This window comes from Pseudophryne corroboree, chromosome 12 (genome assembly GCF_028390025.1).
Source record: "Pseudophryne corroboree isolate aPseCor3 chromosome 12, aPseCor3.hap2, whole genome shotgun sequence".
NCBI lineage: Eukaryota > Metazoa > Chordata > Amphibia > Anura > Myobatrachidae > Pseudophryne > Pseudophryne corroboree.
The window spans coordinates 51159837-51177229 of NC_086455.1; the positions used below are offsets into that span (position 1 = coordinate 51159837).

General features: G+C 48.1%; 1 protein-coding gene across 4 annotated transcripts in view; it reads right to left on the reverse strand.

Annotated features, from left to right (window-relative positions):
• The window catches only part of LOC134980612 (protein transport protein Sec23A), a 265943-nt gene that overhangs the window by 122791 nt on the left and 125759 nt on the right, over positions 1–17393 (reverse strand). For all 4 annotated transcript variants that reach the window (XM_063947502.1, XM_063947500.1, XM_063947503.1 and 1 more), the window contains 2 exons: positions 15948–16063; positions 1482–1605 (listed from right to left, as the gene is read on the reverse strand). In XM_063947502.1, the coding sequence (XP_063803572.1) occupies positions 1482–1605; positions 15948–16063 (240 nt within the window). The remainder of the gene's footprint in view (positions 1–1481; positions 1606–15947; positions 16064–17393) is intronic.

The following is a 17393-nucleotide window of genomic DNA, read 5'->3' on the forward strand; positions in this document are numbered from 1 at the left end:
TAAGAGAAAATAAGAAATCCCTAGCATCCCTGGGGGGGGGGGGGGGGGGGGGGGGGGGAGACACAGCAGCACAGAGTAGATCAGGAGACAGCATAACTCCGGAATAGATGGAGCAATGTACTCAGAAATTGGTACACATAAGCCTTACAATCTGGGAACAAACACTGTGGGGGTCAGACACCCCTAGCATCCATAGCGTTGGGACAGCAGCACAGAGCATGTCAGCAGACAGCATAACTCTGGAATGCTGCAGCAATTTACAACAAACTTGGTGCACATATGACTTACACTCTGGAAACAAACACTGTGGGGGTTAGGCACCCCTAGGGGTGGGACAACAGCACAGAGTATTTCAGGAGACAGTATAACTCCCGAATGCCTGGACCTATTTACAACAAACTTAGTACACATATGACTTACAGGCTGGGAACAAACACTGTGGGGGTAAGACACCCCTAGCCCCCCTAGGGGTGAGGCAGCAGTACAAAGTTTTTCAAGCAGACAGAATAACTCTGGAATGCTTGGAGCAATTTACACCAAACTTGCTACACATATGACTTACACTCTGGGAACAAACACTGTGGGGGTGACACACCGCTAGCACCACTAGGGGTGGGCCAGCAGCACAGACTATATCAGGACATGCATGATATGTCAGTGATGAAAGAGCTGCATTTGACAGGGCCAGTGACATGATGTGAGGCGGGGAATGCACGTAGCACAAACCCACACACTAAGAGTTATATAGTGGAAGTAGCACGGTGCCCCATCAGCACAGAGTATATCAGGAGATACATAATGTGCTGCGCTATATAAAAAACTTTGAAAAAAATCGATAATTTCACAGGGGAACTGACATGAAGTGTGGAGGGGAATAGAGGCATCAGGAAGACACAAACTGAGAGTTGTATAGTGGGAAGAGCAGGGTCCCTTGGGATCCGGCCACTACACAAAGTGCGCCAGGGAAGCACGATATGCTTATATACTAGATCTCCAAACAAAGTAAATTAACGAACAACTATCATTCTAATTTACCATCCTCATCCTGTAGCAAAGCACGGGTATTCAGCTAGCTACAATGTTATTTATACTGTGTGTTTAATATTTAAATTTATTTTGGTAAACAGACATTCTTAAAATCCCGGGCATCGCCGGGTACTCCAGCTAGTATATATATAAATCATAATCTGAGGGGGGCCCAGAGATATCATTGTACCGGGCCCCAAGATTTCTGTTGCCGGCCCTGCCTACTGAAACCTAAATAATAACGCCAAATAACCTATATCAGTGGACGACAGATATGGTAATAGTACTCTCAGATGGAGGTCATAACAAGGTGACAGTTAATAAGGAAGGAATTAAAGTAACCTTTACCATCCCAGCGTTTTATGATTTATGTCAGCATAAAGCTACATACTACATTTTGCTAAACTAGAAAAAGAGAAACCAACTGCATACACAGATCACATTTTAGTAGTTACCTTAATTTCCAGAGTACCACCAAACGCCATCTTGAAGTTGCCCTGTGTGTCTTTAGTAAAAACCCTTTGAAATGTCTGTTTGAAGAGAGATGTGTTGAAAGAATCTGCCATCACGATGTAACCACTGTATGGAATGAAAAACGAGATTTATGGTAAGAACTTACCGTAGTTAAATCTCTTTCTGAGAGGTACACTGGGCTCCACAGGGAATGACATTGGGGTGTAGAGTAGGATCTTGATTCGAGGCACCAACAGGCTAAAATCTTTGACTGTTCCCAGAATGCATAGCGCCGCCTCCTCTATAACCCCGCCTCTGTGCACAGGAGCTCAGTGTTTGTTAACCAGTCCAATGCAGTAGCAGGTAAAAGAGACGACAACGGTTAGTAGCCACATACACCACACTCTCACGACAGGAGAAAGTGTCAGCGGCTAATGCCATACCAACCCAAAGAAGCTAAGTGCATCAGGGTGGGCGCCCTGTGGAGCCCAGTGTACCTCGCAGAAAGAGATTTAACTACAGTAAGTTCTTACCATAAATCTCGTTTTCTGCTGCGGGGTACACTGGGCTCCACAGGGAATGGCATTGGGGATGTCCTAAAGCAGTTCCTCATGGGAGGCGACGCACTGTAGCGGGCACAAGAACCTGGCATCCAAAGGAAGCATCCTGGGAGGCGGAAGTATCGAAGGCATAGAACCTTATGAACGTGTTCACTGAGGTCCACGTAGCCGCCTTGCACAATTGGTCAAGGGTCGCACCACGGCGGGCTGCCCAAGAAGGTCCAACAGACAGAGTAGAATGGGCCTTGATGGTAGCAGGAGCTGGAAGGCCAGCCTGTACATAAGCATGTGCAATCACCATTCTAATCCATCTGACCAAGGTCTACTTGTGAGCAGGCCAGCCACGTTTGTGAAAACCAAAAAGTACAAACAGAGAATCAGACTTCCGAAGGGATGCAGTTCTCGTCACATAGATACGGAGAGCCCGTACCACATCCAAAGACCGCTCTTTGGAAGACAAGTCAGGAGTGTCACACACCAGAGACGGCGTTCGCCGCGCTTACCCCTGCGTGTCTGCTGGTCGGTGTTGCGGCCTTTGCCTTCGGTGGGCCACGGGCTCCGGCGTCTGGCTGGCGCGGCTCCCGGCGGTTCTCCGGGGCATGGGCGCCACCATGACACCCGGCATCACGTATACGGGGGGCAGGTGACGTCATCAGACTGCTACGCCAATCCAGCGCTGGCGGGAGATTCAAAGTCGGACGCCGGACAGAGCTTCAGTGCCTGAGTATCGTCTTTCCCTGACGTAGATGCCAGCGCTCTTGTTCCCGGCAAGGACCTCTGCAGTTGTACTCCAGTGTCTCCGGCATTTCCAGCAGCCAGTTCGCTGCACCGGTTCCAGTGTATTCAGCGGCCGGTATATTTCTCTGCGTTCCAGTCACCAGTGCTCCTAGGAATCAGCGTGGCTGCGGGCCTAAATCACCGTTCTCAAGTTCTGCGAATCAACAGCGTCTAAAACCCCTGCACTTCAGTTCCTTACATCATCAGCGTCTCAGTCTCCGTTCTCAAGTTCTACAAATCAACAGCGTCTAAAACCCCTGCACTTCAGTTCCTCACATCATCAGCGTCTCAGTCTCTGTTCTCAAGTTCTACAAATCAACAGCGTCTAAAACCCCTGCACTTCAGTTCCTCATATCATCAGCGTCTCAGTCTCCGTTCTCAAGTTCTACAAATCAACAGCGTCTAAAACCCCTGCACTTCAGTTCCTCACATCACCAGCGTCTCAGTCACCGTTCACAAGTTCTACAAATCAAACAGCGTCTTAAACCCTTGCACTTCAGTTCTTCACATCATCATCATCTCTGTCACCACTCTCAAGTTCTTTATCCATCTGTGCCTTTAATCATCATTTATAGTTCCTCAAGTTATCAGTGACTTTTAAACATCACCCACAGTTTCCTCAACTACCAGCACCTCTAATACTGCTCACAAAACCTTTCAGTGGGTCTGGACATTTCCCTTATTTATCCCTTTTTGGCATTTGACTTTAAGTTGTTTTTCCCTGCAATAAAGCTCTTCAATATTTCATCAAACTCCACTGTCAGCGTCCTGTATGAAGAGATCCTATATTAGGCCTCCCCTTTTCCAGCTCAGTTGTGGTTCCTCTTCCCAACCATCGGAAGAATCCCCGAGTTCACAACACCCTCAGTCTAGGCCAGTGACAGTATACTCAGGCACCATGGACCCGGGGAATCGGAACCCAAAGGCAAGTGCCATGCAGGACCTGGTTTCCCGAGTACAGAGTCAGGAAGCAGCACAGAATCAGGTGATGCATTATCTCCAGGAGTTATCTGGCCGGCTGGATCAAATCCAGACTTCGTTGGCTTCAGTGGTTCCAGCTCCAGTATCCGCTCCAGTGGTTGTCTCTGGCAATGTTTCCTCCTTGTCTGGAACCAGGTCACGCCTTCAGCTTCCCACTCCCCCTCGTTATAACGGGAATCCAAAAAATTGGCGTGGATTCCTCAATCAGTGTGAGGTGCATTTCGAACTCCTCTCACATAACTTCCCTACTGATCGGTCTAAAGTGGCATACATTATCTCTTTGCTTGAGGGTTCAGCGTTGGAGTGGGTGTCATCGTTGTGGGAGCGATCTGATCCGTTAGTTTCTAGTTATACCAACTTCATGGCGTCATTCCGAAGGATCTTTGATGAGCCTGGCAGGACGACTGCTGCCTCAGCTGACTTGCTCCGAGTTCGACAAGGCTCTCGTACAGTGGGACAGTATGTAATTCACTTTCAAACTATAGCTTCTGAACTGAGCTGGAATAATGATGCCCTTCGGGCTGCTTTTTGGAACGGGCTCTCGGATCGTTTAAAAGACGAATTGATTACTAGAGATCTGCCAGATTCCTTGGAACAGTTGATCTCACTCTGTGTAAAGTTGGATCTTCGTATGCAAGAACGCGGTGGTGAACGTAGTCGGTCAGACCGGTTGAGACTCCGATCTCTTCCTTCTAAGCAAACAGTCAATTCCAGTCCAGACGAACCCATGCAGATTAATCGGTCTCGGCTGTCTCCAGAAGAGCGTCAGCGTCAGGGTAGACTTTGCCTCTACTGTGGAGCCGCGGATCATTTCCTCAAGTCTTGCAAGTCTCGCCCGGGAAACGGGCAGTCCTAGCTTGTTCTGGAGAAGTCAAGCTAGGGGTTGTTTCTCAATCTTCTCCGGCAGTGGACTGTCTACTTTCTGTATCTCTGTTTTCTGAGTCTGAAGTCAAAACCGTTAAGGCACTGTTGGACTCAGGAGCTGCAGAGAATTTTATTTCCCTTTCCTGCGCCCAGAATCTGGGTTTGAAGTTACAGTCGGTCGAACGACCTATTACGATAACTGCTATTAATGGTACCCAAATTCCTAATGCTCTGATTACAAGTCGTACTATGCCAATCAAGCTGCAAGTGGGAGCTTTGCACCAAGAACATCTGGAGTTCCTTGTGATTCAGGAGATGTCTCACGATCTCGTCCTTGGTCTTCCCTGGCTCAAGCTTCACAACCCTCATGTTAACTGGAGGTCGACACAGATAATTTCTTGGAGTCCATTCTGTCACTCGAATTGTCTTACTCCTGTCTACCCGCTTCGTGCATCGTCCAAGTCAGACATAGAGCTTATTCCAGAGGCTTATCGGGAGTTTACAGATGTCTTCTCGGAACAGGCGGCCGATAAGTTACCACCGCATAGACCCTGGGACTGTCCTATTGAGCTCATTCCGGGGAAAATGCCACCTCGAGGTCGTACCTATCCTTTGTCAGTACCTGAGACTCAAGCCATGTCAGAATATATCAAGTCTAATCTGCAGAAGGGATTCATCCGCCCCTCTACTTCCCCAGCGGGAGCAGGCTTCTTCTTTGTGAAGAAAAAAGATGGAGGCCTGAGGCCATGTATCGATTATCGTGGTCTAAATGAAGTCACCATTAAGAATAAGTATCCTCTGCCGCTCATCACGGAGCTTTTCGATAGAGTTCGCGGAGCTCGAGTCTTCACTAAGCTCGATTTAAGGGGAGCTTATAACTTGATACGTATCTGACAAGGGGACGAATGGAAGACAGCCTTCAATACTAGGGACGGGCATTATGAGTACCTGGTAATGCCGTTTGGCCTCAGCAACGCCCCCGCCGTCTTCCAGGGATTCATTAATGAAGTCTTTCGGGACATGTTATACCTAAATGTGGTGGTATATTTGGATGATATCCTGATATTTTCGAAGAATCTCTCTGAGCACAGAATACAAGTTAAGGAGGTACTTGCGAGAGAACCATCTTTACGGCAAGATTTCCAAGTGCACCTTTGAGGTCCCATCTATTCCATTTCTGGGCTACATTATTTCAGGTACGGAGTTGCGTATGGATCCGGAGAAACTTTCTGCCATTCGGGACTGGACTCAGCCTCTTTCCTTGAAAGCAGTGCAACGATTTCTAGGGTTCGCAAATTACTACCGGAAATTCATAAGGGGTTTCTCTATTATTGTGGCGCCAATTACTGCCCTAACCAAGAAAGGGGCTGACCCAAGCCATTGGTCCTCTGAAGCTGTAGCAGCGTTCGTCCAGTTGAAGGCAGCCTTTATGACCGCTCCGGTACTTCAGCAACCAGACTTTCTAAAACCATTCTTTCTGGAGGTTGATGCTTCTACGGTAGGCATAGGTGCCGTACTCTCGCAGTACGCTCCAGATGGGAAGTTACATCCATGTGGTTTCCATTCTCGCAAGTTCTCCCCTGCTGAATTAAATTACACCATTGGAGATAAAGAGCTGTTGGCAATAAAATCTGCCTTAGAAGAATGGAGATATCTTTTGGAAGGTGCTAAACATCTAATTACGATTTTCACGGATCACAAGAATTTACTGTATCTCAAGACGGCCCAGTGCTTGAATCCCCTTCAAGCAAGATGGGCGCTCTTCTTTGCCCGATTTTCGTTTGTGATTAAGTACCGGGCTGGAACTCTTAACACCAAGGCGGATGCCCTATCCCGTTCCTTAATGGCTTCGGATGAGGAGAATACCGTTGAAAAGGCGTCGATCCTCAGTCCTGTCTCTATTTCTGCGGCTCCCACTGCGTTGGGTCCTCCTCCTGGAAGAATGTCTGTGCCAGCTAAATTTCGACAATGATTGTTGCAGTGGGCTCACATTTCCAAGTTTTCTGGCAATCCGGGAGTTCAAAAGATGTGGGAATTTCTACGAAGATCTTACTGGTGAGACACTATGAAGAAGGACGTTCAAGAGTATGTCAACTCGTGTCCTCAATGTGCTCAGCACAAAATTCTTCGTCTGCCTCCTGCGGGATTGTTGCATCCATTGTCCATTCCTAAGAGGCCTTGGGCTCATATCTCTATGGACTTTGTTACTGAACTACCTCTCTCTAAGGGTCATAACACCGTCTGGGTGATTATCGACAGATTCTCTAAGATGGCACATTTTGTTCCGTTGACCGGATTACCATCAGCTTCTAAGTTGGCTTTGTTATTTATTCGGGAACACTTCCGCCTGCACGGGTTACCTCTGGAAATAGTCTCGGATCGAGGGGTACAGTTTACGGCAAAATTCTGGAGAGCCCTCTGCATGGCTCTACAAATAAAACTCAAGTTTTCATCTGCTTACCATCCACAGACCAATGGGCAAACTGAACGCGTCAATCAAGATTTAGAGACTTTTCTCCGTGTTTACCTCTCCCCCTCACAAGATAATTGGGTGGAGTTGTTGCCTTGGGCCGAGTTCGCCCATAATCATCTTTATCACTCCTCGACTGGTGAGTCTCCATTTTTCATTAATTACGGATTTCATCCCCAAGTTCCGGAATTGCCCATTTGTCCTCCAGAAGAAGTTCCTGCTGAAGCCTCTACTCTCCGGCATTTCAGTCAAATCTGGAGTCGAGTTCATGCCAACCTCAAGAGAGTTTCCGGTCACTATAAGTTCTTTGCGGATAGGAAGCGACGGGCAGCTCCTCAATACAAGGTTGGTGACAGGGTATGGCTCTCTACCCGCAATCTCCGTTTAAAGGTGCCCTCTATGAAGTTCGCTCCGAGGTTCATTGGTCCTTATCCCGTGCTACAAGTCTTGAATCCGGTTGCCTGTAAATTGGGATTGCCTTCCCATCTCCGGATACCAAATTCCTTCCATGTCTCTCTTCTTCGCCCTCTTGTTTTGAACCGGTTTCATTCCAAGTCCCCTAGGCCAACCTCTGCAGAGGCTGAAGAGGGTACGGACTTTGAGATCAAAGCTATTCTTGATTCTCGCTATCTTCACAAGAATCTACAGTATTTGGTGGAATGGAAAGGCTTTGGCCCCGAGGAAAGGAGCTGGGTCAAAGCTACTGAAGTTACGGCTCCCCGACTGGTGTGGATGTTCCATTCCAGACATCCAACAAAACCTGGAAAGTGTCCTGGGGCCACTCCTGGAGGAGGGGGTACTGTCACACACCAGAGGCGGCGTTCGCCGCGCTTACCCCTGCGTGTCTGTTGGTCGGTGTTGCGGCCTTTGCCTTCGGTGGGCCACGGGCTTTGGCGTCTGGCTGGCGCGGCTCCCGGCGGTTCTCCGGGGCATGGGCGCCGCCATGACACCCGGCATCATGTGGACGGGGGGCAGGTGACGTCATCAGACTGCTCCGCCAATCCAGCGCTGGCGGGAGATTCAAAGTCGGACGCCGGACAGAGCTTCAGTGCCTGAGTATCGTCTTTCCCTGACGTAGATGCCAGCACTCTTGTTCCCGGCAAGGACCTCTGTAGTTGTACTCCAGTGTCTCCGGCATTTCCAGTGCCAGTTCGCTGCACCGGTTCCAGTGTATTCAGCGGCCGGTATATTTCTCTGCGTTCCAGTCACCAGTGCTGCTAGGAATCAGCGTGGCTGCGGGCCTAAATCACCGTTCTCAAGTTCTGCGAATCAACAGCGTCTAAAACCCCTTCAGTTCCTCACATCATCAGCGTCTCAGTCTCCGTTCTCAAGTTCTACAAATCAACAGCGTCTAAAACCCCTGCACTTCAGTTCCTCACATCATCAGCGTCTTAGTCTCCGTTCTCAAGTTCTACAAATCAACAGCGTCTAAAACCCCTGCACTTCAGTTCCTCACATCACCAGCGTCTCAGTCACCGTTCACAAGTTCTACAAATCAAACAGCGTCTTAAACCCTTGCACTTCAGTTCTTCACATCATCAGCATCTCTGTCACCACTCTCAAGTTCTTTATCCATCTGTGCCTTTAATCATTATTTATAGTTCCTCAAGTTATCAGTGACTTTTAAACATCACCCACAGTTTCCTCAACTACCAGCACCTCTAATACTCCTCACAAAACCCTTCAGTGGGTCTGGACATTTCCCTTATTTATCCCTTTTTGGCATTTGACTTTAAGTTGTTTTTCCCTGCAATAAAGCTCTTCAATATTTCATCAAACTCCACTGTCAGCGTCCTGTATGAAGAGATCCTATATTAGGCCTCCCCTTTTCCAGCTCAGTTGTGGTTCCTCTTCCCAACCATCGGAAGAATCCCTGAGTTCACAACACCCTCAGTCTAGGCCAGTGACAAGGAGAGGCAAAGGCCGAAACCACAATTTCCTGATTAAGGTGGAAAGAAGACACCACCTTAGAAAGGTACCCAGGACGTGTTCTAAGAACCGCCCGGTCACGGTGAAAATCAGATATGGGGACCTACAAGACAAGGCACCCAGATCCGACACCCGTCTAGCAGAGGCAATAGCCAGCAGAAACAATACCTTAAGAGAAAGCCACTTAAGGTCTGCAGATTCAAGAGGCTCAAACGGAGACTCTTGCAACGCCTCCAGAACCACCGACAAGTCCCAAGGAGCCACAGGCAGGACATAAGGAGGTTGAATCCGCAACACACCCTGATTGAACGTATGAACATCAGGTAAAGTCGCAATGTTTCTCTGAAACCAAACCGACAAGGCAGGAATATGAACCTTGATGGAGGCCAGACGAAGGCCCAAGTCCAGGCCCTGTTGTAGAAAGGCCAAAAGTTTGGCTGTACTAAACTTGTAAGCGTCATAATTGTTAGTGACGCACAAAGCAAAGTAAAAATTCCAGACCCTATGATAAATCCGAGCAGAAGCCGGTTTCCGGGCCTTCAACATAGTTTGAATGACCGCCTCAGAAAATCCTTTGGCCCTGAAGACGGAAGCTTCAAGAGCCACGCCGTCAAAGCCAACCGGGCCAGATCCTGGTAGACACAAGGGCCCTGAACGAGGAGGTCTGGTCGTTGTGGAAGCAGAAGAGGACGCTCTAATGATAGACCCTGAAGGTCTGAGAACCAGTGCCGTCTGGGCCACGCGGGAGCGATCAGAAGTAGGATTCCTCCTTCTTGCTTGAATTTCCTTAATATTCTGGGCAGGAGTGACACCGGAGGGAACACGTAGGGCAGCTGAAAGTTCCACGGAATTGCCAGTGCATCCACGAACGCTGCTTGAGGATCCCTTGTCCTTGCTCCGAAGACCGGTACCTTGTGATTGTGTCGAGACGCCATCAGGTCCACATCTGGGAGACCCCACTTGTCCACTAGGAGTTGAAATACTTCTGGATGGAGGCTCCACTCTCCAGCATGTACGTCCTGACGACTGAGGAAGTCCGCTTCCCAGTTTAGGACCCCCGGAATGAACACTGCGGATATGGCTGGTAGATGGCGTTCTGCCCACTGAAGAATTCTTGAAACTTCCCTCATTGCCATGCGGCTACGAGTGCCGCCTTGATGATTTATGTACACCACCGTGGTGGCGTTGTCCGATTGTACTTAAACAGGTCTGTTCTGTATTAAATGCTGGGCCAAGTTCAGAGCATTGAACCCTGCCCACAGTTCCAGAATGTTTATCGGGTGGAGACTCCTCCTTTGTCCACCGACCCTGAAGGGAGTGTTGCTCCAACACCGTGCCCCAACCTCTCAGACTGGTATCCGTCGTCAGAAGGACCCAGTTGGAGATCCAGAAGGGACGACCCCTGCTCAATCATTGGTCCTGAAGCCACCAGCTCAGTGACAGACGGACCTTCGGAGACAAGGAGATCATGTGAGACCTGCTCCGGTGAGGCAGGCCGTCCCACTTGGCAAGACTCAATTTCTGTAGAGGGTGGGAATGGAATTGAGCGTACTCCACCATGTCGAAAGCCGACACCATGAGACCTAGCACTTGCATCGTCGAATGTATCAACACTTGCGGACGAGATAGGAAGCATCGAATCCTGTCCTGAAGTTTCAGGACTTTCTGCTGAGACAAGAACAACTGCTGGTTGTGAGTGTCTAACAAAGCCCCCAGGTGCACCATGCTCTGAGCAGGGACCAGGGAAGATTTCTTCCAGTTGATGAGCCACCCGTGGGCCTGAAGAAACTGGAGCGTCAGATCCAGATGGCATAGGAAAATTTCTGGGGAATTCGCCAGGATCAACAAGTCGTCCAGATACAGCAGGATCCTGACCCCTTGACGGCGGAGTACAGCCGTCATTACCGCCATGACTTTGGTGAAGACTCGCGGAGCTGTGTTCAAACCAACAGGTAACGCCCAAAGTTGGTAATGGAGGTTGCCAACCGCAAACCTCAGGTACTGATGATGCGACATTGCAATGGGAATATGCAGGTAAGCATCCTGTATGTCCAGGGAGACCATATATTTCCCAGGTTCCAAGGGCAGAACAATAGAGCGAAGAGTTTCAATACGAAACTTAGGGAGACCCTCACGAATTTGTTCAAGGACTTGAGGTTGAGAATGGGCCGAAAGGACCCATTCGGTTTTGGGACTATGAACAGCGGTGAATAGTACCCCTTGCCTCTCTGAGCCTGGGGCACCTGTACTACCACTCCTGTGTCTAGGAGGGACTGTACCACCGAATTAAGAGTTTTTGCCTTCACCTGATCTGAAGGGACGTCTGTCAGGCAAAATCGATGAGGGGGACGGTTCTTGAAGGATACGGCATAACCATGAGTGACGACTTCCCGTACCCAGGCATCGGAAGTGGTCTTCAACCATTCCTGGGTAAACCCTAGAAGTCGGCCCCTCACTCTGGGATCCCCCAGAGGGATGTCCGCCCCTTCATGCAGCAGGCTTGTCAGTTTTGAAAGCAGGTTGACAGGCAGCCCAGGCCCGTTTAGGTTTGGGCTTACTGGGTTCGGAAAGTGCAAGCCTATTTCAGATACGCCTGACTCTTTGCTTTCCCTGAAGGACGAAAGGAGCGAAAGATACCGAAGGAGCAGTACTAGGTAGACAAGCTGTTTTAGCAGAGGCTAAGTCAGCCACTATCTTATTGAGGTCTTCTCCGAAAAGAATGTCTCCCTTAAAAGGGAGTACCTCCAGGGTTTTCTTAGAGTCCAGATCTACAGACCAGGACCGTAACCAGAGAATCCGGCGAGCCAAAATGGACGTAGTAGAAGCCTTGGCCGCCAGAATACCGGCATCAGAAGCCGTCTCCTTAATGTAATGAGAAGCTGTGACAATATACGATAGACATGGTCTAGCATCATCAGAAACGTTGAAAGGCAGCTCAGCTTCCAACTCCTGAGCCCACGCTTCAATAGCCTCTGCAGTCCAAGTCACTGCAAAGGTGGGCCGATGCGCAGCACCTGCTAGGGTGTAAATTGACTTTAAACAACCCTCCACACGCTTATCCGTCGGTTCTTTCAGAGATTTGATGGTAGTAACAGGCAGAGCTGGGGATACCACCAGCCGTGCCACTTGCGAATCCACTGGCGGGGGTGTCTCCCAATTTTTACTTAGCTCCGCCGCGAGGGGTTAGCGAGCCAGCATCTTCTTGTGAGGCGTGAATTTCTTTCTTGGATTTTCCCAGTATTCCTGACGTATGTCAACTAAATGGTCAGAGTGAGGTAAAATCTGTCCAATTTCTTAGGGGCAGTATCAGGCTCTGGGTCATCAGTAATTTGAAGAATTATCCTGATAGCCTCCAACAAGTCAGGAACATCCACCTGTGAAACAGATTCCCCATCAGAATTATCAGTATCAGTGTCTGTGGGGTCAGTATATACGCCATCCTCATCAGACGAGGTGTCTGGGACGTTGGTGGATTGTGAGGAAGTAATAGACCGCTTAAAGGACCCTCTGGTCTTAGGCGGGGCGAGGGTGAGATTTCTGTTTAGTCAGTGATTGGTTCAATTGCTGCAACTGAGCGGAATACCGCAGGGACCATAAGCGGTTGCACCGGCACAGGAGGTCCCATAGGGGGCGTAAGTCTAGTTACCAGCATATTCAATAATGTGGAGAAAGTAGCCCAAGGTGGGTCATTATGCACCCCCATTGCTACGGTCCCACTGGGGGATAGGGAACACTCAGAACCTGAACCCTCTGCTGCTATGTTTTCCTCTAACATGTCTGCAGCGTCACCACCACGCAATGTGGGATCAGCCCCAGCTCCGTCGCCTCTTGTAGCTAACATGTCTGAAAGCTCAATTCAAGGCAACCCAGTACAATATCAGCAGCACAACACCTGACAAGAACCCCCTGTGTAGTACAAACAGAGAGTTCCAGAGGTATATGGTGACTAAAAATCACAGAGAACAATACACAATAAGTATATCTTGTGAAACACCTATATTAAAGTAATAATCCTGACGCACTTAGCCCCCTCAGGTTACAGAATAGAGGGATAGCAATCTGAGTGAGATACACGAAATGGAGGTCACACAGCAGCTATATGCACACACACATAGTCACATTGTACAATGCAGAAATTATGCCACGCAATAAAACTGCACTGGACTAGCAATACAGAGTAATACTAAGTATAGCTATACACTCAATAGATATAACAATGCACAGTAAAGACTGGATGTATATCACAGGGTACTTGTACTAAATAACCCTGACTAAATGCACTTTTTCTTAACTAACACTGTCAACAGACATGTAGAATACTTAAGTGTCCTGTAAAATGCACAGCGCTGATAAGCAGGTGGCTTTACAGAGGAGGATTCGCCCAAACAGTCCCAGGATCAGCTCAGCTTGTCCTAATGGCGCCCAAACGCTGACAGGGAGTGAGGGAAAGAGAGATTTGCAGCTCCAGTGCGGGAACATTTACTCTAAATGGCGCCCTGGGGCTGGGGGAGGGGCTAAAGGTCAGAGCCTTATCCCCTTGCTGGACTTCACCACCGGGTACTGTGGGCCTTAGCAAACGGATTATTGAGAGAATCCGACCTGTGCCCTTGTCCTGGTGGTCTAGTGGGGTCAATGTACTGCCACAGTGTCCACACTAGCGCGCGCGGCCCGCCTCCCTCCGGCCGCGGTTTACAGCGGGTTCCGCCTGGGGTACCCACTTACCTCCTCTCTGAATGCAGCCACGCGATCCTGGAGAGATGCGGTGGTGTGTGTGCCTGACAGAAAAAAAAACGTGGCCTAAGTACCCGGCAACCAGGGCGCGGGAGTATACAGCGCCGCTGGGGAAGGTGATGGAGCTGCAGCAGGAGATGTCTGACTGACATCTAACACTCACAGTGTCTCTGCTGCAGCCCTTGAAGTCTTCATTTTTCACTTTAAAAAGCTCTTCTGAGGGCTGCTGGAGCAGCCCTCCTATTATATGCCTGCACTGCATGGCACCAACTACAAAACTGAGCTCCTGTGCACGGAGGCGGGGTTATAGAGGAGGCGGCGCTATGCATTCTGGGAACAGTCAAAGCTTTTAGCCTGTTGGTGCCTCGGATCAAGATCCTACTCTACACCCCAATGTCATTCCCTGTGGAGCCCAGTGTACCCCGCAGTAGAAACAATCACTGTATATGATCTGGGGACTGGTCATCGTAACAGTGCGCACAGGAAAATTATTCCTAATACAGAGATGATGATGATGATGATGATGATGCACCCTTCATCCTGCCATACCCTATTTGCTGGTAACTCTCCCTGTCAGTGTCAGCATTACAATAGGCCATATCTGTAGTACAGTTATTCTTTTACAGTTCTTACACTCTGGAACCATTCAGCTAAAAAAAAGTAGCCAGACATCAGTGTTTATTTGCTTCCACAGTAACCTTAAGTCCTAGATATCCTAACAAAGTTATACCTAAATGGGATCTGAAGCCAATCAAAAAGCTGGGAGAACATTCATTCCACATACTGTCACATCACTGTCCCTGTGTATAAATCATTGCGATCCTTAGTATTAATAATGGGTTTAAATGATATTCAAGCTTGAGGTGCTCACACACGGTGAAATTTTGACTATCTTCGATTTTGATTTTGCGATTTCCTCTGAACTCCCCGGAGCCCTGAACCACTAATATTGTACTGCACAGTCTATCTTCCCTTGCAATACCGACCCCACGGGAGCGCACATCGGTATCGCAAGCTGTGTACAAACGGTGCGATTTGCACAAACTTTCCTTACCATTTTGACTATGTAAATCGCACCGTGTGTATGCACCTTTAGACATGACCACTTACATGACATTAGATTTGCATGTTATAGAGACCAATAAGAGCAGACCACAATTTTGGGGATCAAATGTACATAAACATGCAGCTGCAAAATTGCGTCCAAACTTTTGTATTTGAAATTGTATGTATCTTAAGATGCCTTCAACTAAAAAAATAGTGCAAGGATCCCTCTACATTTAGTTAAGCTTAATGAGTATCTTGATGTGGCCACTTATCAGATACATTGATAATTATTATTGTTTAAAGTGCAAAAGAGTAGACAAAAACCAATGTGGCCATCCCATGAAAAATGCAACCAGCGCCAGTGTTTATAGCCTGGACTGGTAATAGCTTATCCGGAGAGTCAGTGAGCAAAGGCTCCCACACAAGTGCACTAACCAGCAAGCCGGGCTGGTCACCTATAAGGGGAGAATAGTATGGAATCATTTGAACTGTACCTCTTGTCTATGTGTTTTGCCTCTACACCAATAGTAAAAGCTTTAAAGCAGGCATGTCCAAACTGCGGCCCTCCAGCTGTTGTGAAACTACATATCCCAGCATGCCCTGACACAGTTTTGCTGTCAGAGAATGCTAAAGCTGTGTCAGGGCATGCTGGATGTGTAGTTTCTCAACAACTGGAGGGCCGCAGTTTGGACATACCTGCTTTAAAGAGTTAAGAGGAGGCCTAGTCCTCCAAACTTACTAGGATAAATAGGCCTTAGAGTTTAGACGGAGCTCCTCTAAAACAGGTGTTTTTTTTCACTCTTGTCCTACCAATTCTATCCTCTGCTAATTTTAGCAATCTGTTTATGTCAAGGAGATTGGCATAATACAAAGTGATTTATAGTGTACTGTAGAATAATCTGTCAGAGGTCCACAAATAAACCATATTTGTAACATATAAATGAAATACTGTCAAATATAGTGGATATCCTTGTTTAGACATCATATACGTATATGCCACCTAATGTTTTAAACAAAAAATGTTTTAAATACTGTATACACAAAAAACATCATTATCTCCAAGCAAAAACAGGTCATTGCTATCCACAAAATTTCCATCTGTTTCTTACCCTGTAAAGTTTGGGCAACATTTCATTTCCAAGAGTCCGGTCTGATCTAATGCACAGGCGTAGATGTCAATCACATGACCAGATGCAGCTGCACGATTTGCGAGAGCTTCAAAATGCTGTCAAGGAAAGATAGATGGTTTACATAGAATAAGGTGTATTTTGTGAGTACACACAAATTAGCTCTTATTGCTATGAATACTGCTGTATGTGGTTTAAGTGGTCATTATTAGAACTTAACACCATGAATACTTCACTGAGGCTTGAGGAGCATTAAATAAAAATAAGAATTTACTCACCGGTAATTCTGTTTCTCGTAGTCCGTAGTGGATGCTGGGAACTCCGTAAGGACCATGGGGAATAGCGGGCTCCGAAGGAGGCTGGGCACTCTAGAAAGATCTTAGACTACCTGGTGTGCACTGGCTCCTCCCACTATGACCCTCCTCCAAGCCTCAGTTAGGTACTGTGCCCGGACGAGCGTACACAATAAGGAAGGATTTTGAATCCCGGGTAAGACTCATACCAGCCACACCAATCACACTGTACAACTCGTGATATGAAACACAGTTAACAGTATGAAACAATAGAGCCTCTCAACAGATGGCTCAACAATAACCCGATTTAGTTAACAATAACTATGTACAAGTAATGCAGATAAACCGCACTTGGGATGGGCGCCCAGCATCCACTACGGACTACGAGAAACAGAATTACCGGTGAGTAAATTCTTATTTTCTCTAACGTCCTAGTGGATGCTGGGAACTCCGTAAGGACCATGGGGATTATACCAAAGCTCCCAAACGGGCGGGAGAGTGCGGATGACTCTGTAGCACCGAATGAGAGAACTCCAGGTCCTCCTCAGCCAGGGTATCAAATTTGTAGAATTTTGCAAACGTGTTTGCCCCTGACCAAGTAGCTGCTCGGCAAAGTTGTAAAGCCGAGACCCCTCGGGCAGCCGCCCAAGATGAGCCCACCTTCCTTGTGGAATGGGCATTGACAGATTTTGGCTGTGGCAGGCCTGCCACAGTATGTGCAAGCTGAATTGTACTACAAATCCAACGAGCAATAGTCTGCTTAGAAGCAGGAGCACCCAGCTTGTTGGGTGCATACAGGATAAACAGCGAGTCAGATTTTCTGACTCCAGCCGTCCTGGAAACATATATTTTCAGGGCCCTGACAACGTCTAGCAACTTGGAGTCCTCCAAATCCTTAGTAGCCGCAGGCACCACAATAGGCTGGTTCAGGTGAAACGCTGACACCACCTTAGGGAGAAACTGGGGACGAGTCCTCAATTCTGCCCTATCCATATGGAAAATCAGATAAGGGCTTTTACATGATAAAGCCGCCAACTCTGACACTCGCCTGGCTGAAGCCAAGGCCAATAACATGACCACTTTCCACGTGAGATATTTCAGATCCACGGTTTTTAGTGGCTCAAACCAATGTGAT